General features: G+C 44.1%; 1 protein-coding gene across 2 annotated transcripts in view; it reads left to right on the forward strand.

Annotated features, from left to right (window-relative positions):
• The first annotated feature begins 223 nt into the window (after positions 1-223).
• LOC137432842 (sulfotransferase 1B1-like) overlaps positions 224-12199 on the forward strand; it is a 106044-nt gene continuing 94068 nt past the window's right edge. Inside the window, exon 1 of one of the 2 annotated variants that reach the window (XM_068125093.2) lies at positions 224-276. In XM_068125093.2, coding sequence (XP_067981194.2) covers positions 269-276 — 8 coding nt within the window. In that variant the 5' untranslated portion in view covers positions 224-268. The remainder of the gene's footprint in view (positions 277-12199) is intronic. The other variant, XM_068125095.2, reaches the window with a different exon arrangement.

Consider the following 12199-nt stretch of genomic DNA (forward strand, 5'->3'; position numbering starts at 1 on the left):
ATTTGCTGAGTTTCCGTTTGGATCGGGTGCATTTTAACCGGCAGCCCATGAAGTTGTCGATAAAAGGGCGCATGTTGTAAGAGCAATCAATGTTGACGTTGGAGATCTGGAATGTTTTGCTATCGAGGATTTCACGTGGCCTGGACTGGGCGGGGCTTTCACTGCCCACACACGTGGGAGGAGGGGCACATGGAATGAGAACAAATAAATAAAACGTTGAGACATTGGGAGGACGGGTCCACCCTGAACTAAGGCTGAGGTCGAGGCAATGGAGGGGTAGGTGAAATCTTTACTTTCATGTCGTTATTTGAAAAGGATTCCATGTGAAATCGATAATATTAATCGTCAATCGATAATATTAATCGTAATATTAATAATTAAATCGTCCTAGGTGCCAATTTCTTTCTTGGAAGTCCTTGGTGTCCTTGTGTTTATACTTCTCCCACCTCCCCTCCCCTTCCCACGCCGCCGCCCCCCAAGACCTTTCCCTCCCACACATTCCCGATGTCCCTGCTCTTAAATGTTGTGTTTATGTGCTTCCCCTTCTCTCCCCATCTTGTCTACCGCATGATAAACCGCATGATAAACCGCATGATAAAACATGATAAACGGTTTCTCAATGAACCGCATGATAAACTGTTATCACTGGAACAACATCTCTTTGGACTTGCCACATTTGATGACAAGAACGTCAGGCTGAACAGTTTGTTTTGTATCCCAATGATCGGCCGGATCTGGATTCGGACCTGAACCAAAATCTGATCGGCTTGTTTTTGTCACTTTACCAACTCGTCCACCAAGTTTAGTCATAACTCGTCCATAACCTTTTAAAATATCATGTTATATAACGCTTTTCACCTGATCTCTCAATGATGATGAATCACTTAAAAATTAAATAATTATCGTATCTGAATCCATATTCAGATCTTCACCAATATCTAATCGATTCGTCCTTGTTAAACACCCAACCGGTCCACCAAGTTTCGTCCAAATCCTTCCATAAATTTTTGAGATATCGTGCTATGTATCGGTTTTAGCCCTATCACTCAATGGTGAAGAATCACTTAAAAATTCTACTAGCCGGATCCGAATCCATATTCAGATCTTCACCAAAATCTAAACATTTCGTCATTGTCACATACACTACTTCTCTGCCAAGTTTCTTCGGAATCCGTCCACAACCTTTTGAGATATCCTGTTCACAAACAGACAAACAAACAAGAAGACGTCATGCAGAGCACGCACGATACTTGAAAAATCCACCCCCAAAAAGGTTGCCATTGATCCATCAAATTGTCCATTTCTCTCATGATTAAAGTTGACAATCTTGATCAAAGCTCGGGTCTATTGGATGAAAAGTGACGATTTTTCAGATGAAAGGTGATGATTTTAGAAGTTTGACTTTAAGTTGACCTTTGAATAGTTGGTTTACCAATTCAGTGAGACACTATGCAAATGCTGTTAAATTTTCAAGCCAATCAGATGAAAGTTGAAGATTTTTCAGATGAAAATTGATGATTTTAGAAGTTTCACCTTGAGTTGACCTTTTGACCTTAAAAATAGTTGTTTTCCAAATTCATTGAAGCACTGTGCAATTGCTATATAATTTTCAAGTCAATCGGATGAGACAGTTTTTCAGATGAAAATTGATGATTTTGGAAGTTTGACCTTGAGTTGACCTTTGACCTTTTGACCTCAAAATAGTTGGTTTACCAATTTAGTGAGTCAATATACAAATGCTGTTCAATTTTCATGTCAACCGGATGAAAAATGGCGATTTTAGAAATATGACCCCCAGATGACCTTTGACCTTTGACCCCAAAATCAACACGCCTCTCAAATGTGACGACCTCTACAACTTGGTGAAGTTTCATGATAATCGGTTTCGAATTGTGACCTGTAGGCGAATGACAAACAGACAGACACATACAAACAGACATAATGAAACACGAAACTTGGCAAAAGAGAAGAAAGTAGAATGGCAATCGGTAGAGCATCCTTTTGACTTCACAAATAATTGATGGTTGAAATCTGTGCCTGTTATGCAAATCGTCTTCAAATTTTAAGTTAATCGGATGGAAATTGACAATTTTATAAATCTGGCCTATGTTGACTTTTTGGCCTATGTTGACCTCAAAAATGTTGGTGGTTAGTTTCAGTCAGCTGATATGCAAATCCTATTCAGATTTCAAGTCAATCAGATGAAAATTGAGGATTTTAGAAATATGAAAAAGGTGGTTGACCTCTGGCCAAAGTTGACCTTTTGGCCTATGCTGATCTTAAAAATAGTTGTTGGTTGAATGCAGTTAACTGATATGAAAATCCTATTCAAATTTCAAGTCATTCGGATGAAAATTGAGGATTTTGGAAATTAGAAAAAAGGGTAGAAATTTATCTTTATCAAAAACTCTTTTCCTCACTCTCCTTACTCTCCTTGCACTTCCCTCTCTCCACCCACCTCCAGGAGTACCTCTGGCTACGGCGTCCTCTCTGCTCCCACCTTTTGTTCATATGTGTTTTGTACCATCCTCCAAACAGAGATGACTCCATTCACATTTCGCTGTCTGATAATATGGACCAACTTCTATCCACTCATCCCAACTCCCTCTTCCTCATATGTGGTGACTTCAACTGTCATCATGCCAGTTCGCTGGGGGTGGGTACCTCTCTCACCAGCCATGGCAACTCAGCATAGGACTACTGCAACTCATTGGGACTGACACAATCTGTCAATTTCCCACCCTGGATCAATGGAGCATCTTCTCTTCCAGACTTGGTTATGACAAACTTCCCTGCAAATGTTTGCTGCTCTTCTTCTGCTCCAATTGGTTCAGTTGATAATTTGCTTGTTAAAGTGGATATCTCTCTGGCCAATCTCAGAGAGCCTCCTCAGCTCGACGAGTCTGGCATTTCACTCAGGACGACTGTCATGGTCTTCAAGCAGCGATTAATCATCTTGGCCGGTCTCCCATCTCTATCGCCTCTGACATCAACTCTTCCTGGGAATTCTTCCAAAGCAAACTGCTCTCTCTCATGCACAGATTTATCCCATCTCGTCTTCAGTTTTCATACCCTTGCTCCCGTCCATGGTACACTGAATCTTGTGGTGAGGCAGTTGCCCTGAAACAACTTGCCTTTGCCTCTTGGAAGGCTAATCCAACGGAAGGCAATCTCAGTTCCTTCCACCAAGCTCAGAACAAGCGTGTGTCTTCCCTCAGGAGAGCCAGGAAACAATATCTCTCGACTCTCAAGACTGAACTGTCAAACCTGTCTCCTTCCTCCAAATCCTGGCAGCGTCTTGTCAAATCTGTTTCTGGTGTTTGTTCCCCCTCCATCCCCTCACTTACCTCAAATGGCTACACAGTTGACACCACACATGAAAAAGCTGAATGCCTCAACACTGTGTTTGCCTCAAAATCTTGTGTCCCAAACCCTTGTTTTTGAAATACAGACAAAGAGGTCTGTATTTCAAAAAAGTGGATCTGAGGTGAATTAACAGGGGTAGAAGAGATCAAGGTTTTGGATGGGGGAAGACAAGAGATGGTGGTGAACAGCTGTTCTAAAGACCTGGAGGAGGAGTGGGATTGAAGAGAGTGAGGGAGTTTGTTCCAGAGGCGGGAGTAAAGAGGAATGAAGGAGTGAAGGTGAGCAGAGAGTCTTGATTTTGGCAATTTCACCAGAAGAGGGTTACTGGCAGATCTTGTGCGACCTGCAGGAATATTTGGGGGAGAGAGCACAGATAGAGCTGGGGGAGCAAGGCCAGATAGTTCGTAGAAGACAGAAAGACCACCAACCTGGCTGCGGTGAGTGAGTGAAAGGCCCTCGGAGTTAGATTCATCGCGGGAGAATCCAATGATTCTGAAAGCTTTGGTTTCAACGGCGTGAAGACGAGCAAGGTGTGAGGCAGGAGCACCAGCCCAGAGGGGAGAACAGTATTCCATTGAACTGCGGCTTAAAGCCTTGTATGTGGTGAGGAGCTCAGGTGTGCCAAGGAAGGACTTCACACGATGAAGGATGCCTAGTCGGCGACTGGCTTTGGAGGCCAGCTTGGAAATGTGGTTTTCCCAGGAAAGATCATTGGAGATAGTGAGACCCAAAAGCTTGAGTGACAGAATTTCTTGGAGAGGATTGTTCAGAAAGTAGAATGGAGGGTTGTCCAGTCGGTCTTTTTGGAGAGACATGGTAAGAGTGTGAGATTTGTCAGGATTGAAAGACATGTTCCACTTGTTTGACCAGTCTGTGATTTTGTCCAGGTCTGCAGAGAGTGAGGAGGCTGCAGACTGCCGATCTGAGGGATGAGGAATGGAGCGGCAGAGAGTGGAGTCATCAGCAAAGAGAAAGAGAGGATTTTTAAGAGAGTCAGAGAGATCATTGATGAAGACCAGAAAAAGCACAGGGCCCAGAACACTGCCTTGGGGAACTCCAGCCTGAACAGGAATGGGAGATGAGAGAAACCCATTCAGGGTCACACGTTGACTACGACCAGAGAGGAAGTCCGCAAGCCATGCGTGGAGATTTCCATGGATACCATAGGAGGAGAGTTTCGTGAGCAGAGCTGGGTGCCAGACCATATCGAAGGCACGTGATATGTCAAAGGAGACAGCTCTGATTTCCTGTTTGGCATTGAGGACCTCCATCCATTGTTGAGACAGCAGAAGCAGCATGTCCAGAGTAGAGTGACCTGGTTTGAAACCAAATTGATGATCAGAGGTCAATCCATTGGAGAAGAGGAAAGATTTGATATCCGAAGCAATGATGGATTCCATGACTTTGCTGATAATTGGGAGAAGGCTGATTGGTCTGTCGTTGCAAGGATCTGTTTTTGCACATTTTTTGTGTAAAGCGGTAATGTTGGCTGATTTCCAAACTGATGGCAGATGACCTTGAGCAAAAGAGAGGGTGAAGAGAACAGAGAGAGGGAGTGAAAGAGCGGAAGAGCAGGATTTTAGGACCAGTGGGCTGATGCTGTCTGGTCCAGTTGCAGAATCAGAGTCGAGGATTGACAAAAACTTCTCCACCTTGTCAGGAGAGAAGGACACAGAGTCCAGGAGCAGCTGGGTACGACTGGTACAGAGAGGGATGGGTTGGGGACACAAGAATTTGAGGCAAACACAGAGTTGAGGCCTTTTCACATGTGGAGTCAGCTGTGTAGCCGTTTGAGGTAAGGGAGGGCCTTGAAGGGGAACAAACACCAGAAACAGATTTGACCAGACGCCACTAGGATTTGGAAGAGGGAGACAGGTTTGAGAGTTCAGTGTTGAGAGTGGAGAGATATTGTTTCCTGGCTCTCCTGAGGGTGGACACACACTTGTTCTGGGCTTTGTGAAAGGAAATGAGATTGCCTTCCATTGGATTTGCCTTCCAGGAGGCGAAGGCAAGTTGATTTGGGCAACTGCCTCACTACAAGATTCCGTGTACCATGGATGGGAGGAAGGGTCTGACATCTGAAGACGGGATGGGATAAATCTGTGCATGAGAGAGAGCAGTTTACTTTGGAAGAATTCCCAGGATGAGTTGATGTCAGAGGCAGTAGAGATGGGAGACCAGTCCAGATGATTTATGGCTGCTTGAAGACCGTGCGAGTTGGCCTGAGTGAAATGCCAGACTCATCAACGCTGAGGAGGCTCTCTGAGAATGACCAGAGAGATATCCACTTTAACAAGCAAATGATCAGCTGAACCAATTGGAGCAGAAGAAGAGCAGCAGGCATTTGCAGGGAAGTTAGTCATAACCAAGTTTAGAAGAGAAGATGCTCCATTGACTGAGGTCTGGGTCGGGAAATTAACAGATTGTGTTAGACCCAATGAGTCACAGAAGTCCTTTGCTGAGGTGCCATGGCTGGTGAGAAAGGTACCCACACCTAGCCAGCTGGCATGATGACAGTTGAAATCACCACATATGAGGAAGAGAGAGTTGGGATGAGTAGATAGAAGTTGGTTCATGTTATCAGACAGCGAGATGTAGATGGAGTCATCACTGTTTGGTGGACGGTAGAACACACATATGAACAAAAGGTGGGAGCGAAGGGGAAACCGTAGCCAGAGGTACTCCTGGGGGGTGAGGTGGAGAGAGGGCAGTGCAGGGAGAGTAAGGAAGAGAGTTTTTGAAAAAGATAGCAACCCCACCTCCAGGATAAGGCTCAGGTCTATCACACCGGAGGAGGGAGTAACCCGGGAGAGATATTAAGGAATCAGAGACATAATGAAGGAGGAAAGTTTATATTGAGCAGATCAAGTCTGGCTTGTCAGAAGCAACCTGTATGGAGAGATCAGTCAAGTTTGACCGAAGGCCCTGGATGTTTGAGGTCCATACCGTTGATGAATAGAAAATGGGTGCATCGGACACAGAACAGGTGGGGGGGGGGGGGGGGGGCAGGGTAAGATGTGGAAGAGGAGGAGGAGGAGGTAGGGAGAGCTGTTGAAAGTGTGTCAGAGATTTCAGAATAGCTAGGAGAAAGGGAAGGATGAGGCGGACAAAAGGTTTGATGGTGATTGGGTGAGGCACAGTGAGGTGTTGTTTGAGGGGGGGGGGAGCAGAGCGAGGAAGAAAGTTGGGGGAGATGGAGGTGAGTTGGAAGGGAGAAGAAGCGGGGAGGATGCTTTGAGGGGGAGGGGTGAGAGGGGAGAATTGGAGAAAAATGGAGGGTGGGGAGATTAGGAGGGGAGGGGGAGGGGGGGAGTTAGGAGGGGAGGGGCAAGGGGGGAGTTTAGGAGTGGAGGGGCGAGGGGGGAGTTTCGGAGGGAAGGGGCGAGGGGGGAGTTTGGAATGGGAGGAGCGAGGAGGGAGTTTAGGATGGGAGGGGTGAGGGGGGAGTTTAGGAGGGGAGGGATGAGGGGAGAGTTTGGAATGGGAAGGGTGAGGGGGGAGTTTAGGAGGGGAGGGGCGAGGAGGGAGTTTATGAGGGGAGGGGTGAGGGGGGAGTTTAGAATGGGAGGGGTGAGGCGGGAGTTTAGGAGTGGAGGGGGTAGGGGGTGGTTTAGGAGGGAAGGGGCAAGCGGGAGATTTGAAATGGTTCGGGGAGATTAGGAGAGGAGGGGTGAGTTTGGATTTTAGAAAGTGTTGTACAATTAATGGAAAACGAACATTTATTGCAAAATGAGTTTCTTTTTGATTTTCGAGTCCGAGATCCGTTTGAAAACTTTGGAGGAGGGGTGGAATGCAGGTGAGTTTAGGGAATGTGGGAAGGAGGAACTGTAAGAGATGGAATTTTTTTTTGAAATGAAGAGATTTGGTGAGCAAATCGAAAACAGCCTTTTAAAGAAGAAGAAGAAAAGTGTGTTATAATATACAACAGAATACAACACTTCAGGGGAAAGTTTAAACATTTTTAAACTAAACCATGAAAACTATCTGGGGAAATGGGGGTGAAACACGTGGTCGAAGAACGAATGAATGAACAAGAACAAAGAAGGAATTATTATTATTATTTTTTGAGTTAAGATTTTAAACAAGGAAGTATGGGGTGAAAAGACTGGGAAAAACTGAGAGATCGAAAGTAAATGGACCACAAACAACTGCTGAGAGAAAACAAAGCCTCAAGGCAGGAAACTTAAAATACGAGGCCTCAAAAACACAGCACGAAATAACCGACGATTTTATACAGGTATGCACGATTTACACCGAGATCTTCCTAGAGACACACAGTAGGTACACACACCGTAAAATAAAAGTACAGTTTTGACAAAAATACAAACGGGAACAATTACTTAACTTTGATAGCGTGGAGAGCGCGGAGATCTTGGAAAAAACGCAGCCTCGCCGGAAAAACTGGAAGCGGAGGTCAAAAAACCGGAAGCGGCGGCTTCTCTCTCTCCCCCCATCTTGTCTCCCGCTCCCTTTTTTGTATGTTTTGTTTGTCCATTTGTTTTTATGTGATTAATGTTAGCTCTTACATGAGCCTCGATCTTGTATACAAAAAAAAGAAAAAAAGTTGATCTGTTGACCTAAAAAAATATAGGATTTTGTCGGACCACAAACTCTACCGTTTGTTGAAGTTTCTTGAAGATCAGTTTAAAATTGTGACCTGTGGGCAAGTATAAGTTAGCGGACACAACAAACACACACACAAACAAACACACACAAACCGGAGTGATCAACATACTTGTGAAAAAAAAAAAATTGCCAAGTAATAACAAACTGAGCCAAACGAACAAACAAACAAAGAGACAGACAGACGTTTTTGGCCGTAACTCCCAATGGTGAAGAATCACTGAAAACATTATAGTAGCCGGACCCGAATGCGGATCTTCACCAAAATTTCGTCCTTGTGACATACGCTACATTTCTGCCAAATGTCGTCTGAATCCATCCACAACTTTTTGAGATATGTTGTTCACAAACAAACTAACTAATAGACAAACAGACAGGGGTGAAAACATAACCTCCATCCACCTTCGGTGGCGGAGGTAATTAATCAATTCCTTGGTGTACAACGGCTAATAATTATCAGATACTATAGGGGCTACCTGGTGCTGCCTGGAGGGGAAATGGGTGGGGAGTGGGATATGCCTGGAGGGGAAGGGCTGGGTGAGCTTTTCGCTGCGGTGGTTTCGGGGTAAGTTGGACATTGAAAAGCAGTGTAGGTGTTGGCCTCATGGTGGTTACCTTTTTCCCCTACGGGCCAGTGGAAGGCCTGCCCACCCAACCTGACCCCACATCCCATTCTATACTTTTGTTGCCTGTGGGACCAATCATTAGTCGCCGTCAGAGATAATTATATTGGTTCCGCCCCTTTTGGCTTTATTAGCTACCTGTGCAAGCATATCGGGAGATTACTATTGCTTGGGTCCTCTGCTATAGTACTTCCTGGTTGCCGCAGCTAAGGTGCTGTGCTTGGTTGCATCGGCTCAAAAAGTGTATTTCCGAGTTTTGGTACTCTCCAGTGAATTCCTGGCAGTCCAGTGGGTGTGTGCATGCAACCGACAGACGAAGGTAGGCTTGCATCGAGTATGCGGCGCCATTTTGTTCTTTTGATAGGTTTTATTACTTGGCTGCTATTCGTCGTTTGGGATATTCTTCAGTTTAATAAAGTGTTGTATTGTGCTCTCCTACCAAACTTTCAAATAAATTCTATTAATTTGAAATCTCTGTTTGTTCAGTGAATTGAACGCTTACCTTTGGGGAATTGCTTTCAAATTACTTATTTAGGGTGTCCTACCCCATATGGGCGGAGTGGTGTAGTCTGTAGACACGCTACCAGGAGCCCTGGACTCCCCTGGGTGTCACACTTTATAAAGTGTCTTTTGGTGGCCTCAAAACGGACGCCAAGGGAAACGATCGACAGCTTAAAACCTTATTCAGGTTCTGATGTGTTGACACCGAAAAGTTGGGGCCTCTAGGTGCACATGAAATGGTGTTCTGCCGTGAAAGACTAACGTACAAACAAATAAATGAACATATATGTCACCCACAGGGTGAACCGTATCTTGCCATTTGACCTTGACCTTAATAATTTCGTCTGGTGAATAGTATGTCTTCATGACCAACGCACATGAAATATTGAAAGATTTTGATGAGAACTGAGGAAATAATTTTTTCATGAAAATTCCGTTTTTTCGTCATGACGTCATCAAATGACGTCATAGCGTCAAACTGTTTACAGATCTGGGAAGCACTCATCAAGGGCATTCATATGAGGTATTACTCGATATGGTACCTACGATTTCAAAATTTGACCTTGGGGTCAATAATTTTCGACCTCCAGCGCTAACCATGAAGGTCAAGGCCGATCGCCACCAAAAACTAATCAGCTGAGCGCCGGACCATATACTAGATTCCCATGAAGTTTGGAGACGATCCGATCAAAGTTACTCAAAAAATAAGGGTTTCGTTGACCTCCATGATTGACCGCAAAGTGACCTTGACCTTTGACCTTGACCTTCAAAATTTTGTGTGCTGAAGGGTATCTCTATAGGACTCTGATATGCGAAGTTACAGGAGTTTCCAATAATAACTGTGGTCTACAGAGTGATCTAAACGTGAAAAAAAATGATTAACCACAAACAAAAAAACAAACAAACAAACAAAAAAAATGAACATATGTCACCCACAGGGTGAACCGTATCTTGCCATTTGACCTTGACCTTAATAATTTCGTATGGTGAATAGTATGTCTTCATGACCAACGCACATGAAATATTGAAAGATTTTGATGAGAACTGAGGAAATAATTTTTTCATGAAAATTCCGTTTTTTCGTCATGACGTCATCAAATGACGTCATAGCGTCAAACTGTTTACAGATCTGGGAAGCACTCATCAAGGGCATTCATATGAGGTATTACTCGATATGGTACCTACGATTTCAAAATTTGACCTTGGGGTCAATAATTTTCGACCTCCAGCGCTAACCATGAAGGTCAAGGCCGATCGCCACCAAAAACTAATCAGCTGAGCGCCGGACCATATACTAGATATCCACCAAGTTTGGAGACGATCCGATCAAAGTTACTCAAAAAATAAGGGTTTCGTTGACCACCATGATTGACCGCAAAGTGACCTTGACCTTTGACCTTGACCTTCAAAATTTTGTGTGCTGAAGGGTATCTCTATAGGACTCTGATATGCGAAGTTACAGGAGTTTCCAATAATAACTGTGGTCTACAGAGTGATCTAAACGTGAAAAAAAAATGATTAACCACAAACAAAAAAACAAAATAAACCTATGTCACCCACAGGGTGAACCGTATCTTGCCAAAATGTGAACATGAGTGACTTGCTTCAGGTCACACTGAGGTGAACAGAACTGCTATCCACTAGAAGCGACTCTTTGAGGAATGTCTGCCCACGAGATATTGAAAGATTTTGATGAGAACTGAGGAAATAATTTTTTCATGAAAATTCCGTTTTTTCGTCATGACGTCATCAAATGACGTCATAGCGTCAAACTGTTTACTGATCTGGGAAGCACTCATCAAGGGCATTCATATGAGGTATTACTCGATATGGTACCTACGATTTCAAAATTTGACCTTGGGGTCAATAATTTTCGACCTCCAGCGCTAACCATGAAGGTCAAGGCCGATCGCCACCAAAAACTAATCAGCTGAGCGCCGGACCATATACTAGATTCCCATGAAGTTTGGAGACGATCCGATCAAAGTTACTCAAAAAATAACGATTTCAACATTTGACCTTGGGGTCAATAATTTTCGACCTCCAGCGCTAACCATGAAGGTCAAGGCCGATCGCCACCAAAAACTAATCAGCTGAGCGCCGGACCATATACTAGATTCCCATGAAGTTTGGAGACGATCCGATCAAAGTTACTCAAAAAATAAGGGTTTCGTCGACCTCCATGATTGACCACAAAGTGACCTTGACCTTTGACCTTGACCTTCAAAATTTTGTGTGCTGAAGGGTATCTCTATAGGACTCTGATATGCGAAGTTACAGGAGTTTCCAATAATAACTGTGGTCTACAGAGTGATCTGAAGGTCAAGGTCAAAGGTCAAGGTCGACCTCCAGCGCTAACCATGAAGGTCAAGGCCGATCGCCACCAAAAACTAATCAGCTGAGCGCCGGACCATATACTAGATTCCCATGAAGTTTGGAGACGATCCGATCAAAGTTACTCAAAAAATAACGATTTCAACATTTGACCTTGGGGTCAATAATTTTCGACCTCCAGCGCTAACCATGAAGGTCAAGGCCGATCGCCACCAAAAACTAATCAGCTGAGCGCCGGACCATATACTAGATTCCCATGAAGTTTGGAGACGATCCGATCAAAGTTACTCAAAAAATAAGGGTTTCGTCGACCTCCATGATTGACCACAAAGTGACCTTGACCTTTGACCTTGACCTTCAAAATTTTGGGTGCTGAAGGGTATCTCTATAGGACTCTGATATGCGAAGTTACAGGAGTTTCCAATAATAACTGTGGTCTACAGAGTGATCTAAACGTGGAAAAAAAATGATTAACCACAAACAAAAAAACAAAAAAAAAAACAAACAAAAAAACAAACATACAAGCTGACTAATACATCTTGCAAAAACTTCGTTTTGGCAAGATAATGAAGGTCATGGCCGATCGCCACCAAAAACTAATCAGCTGAGCGCCGGACCATATACTAGATACCCACCAAGTTTGGAGACGATCCGATCAAAGTTACTCAAAAAATAAGGGTTTCGTTGACCTCCATGATTGACCGCAAAGTGACCTTGACCTTTGACCTTGGAAGGTCAAGGCCGATCGCCAC

Source organism: Myxine glutinosa, chromosome 8 (genome assembly GCF_964187855.1).
Source record: "Myxine glutinosa chromosome 8, kmMyxGlut1.1, whole genome shotgun sequence".
In the NCBI taxonomy this organism is placed as follows: Eukaryota; Metazoa; Chordata; class Myxini; order Myxiniformes; family Myxinidae; genus Myxine; species Myxine glutinosa.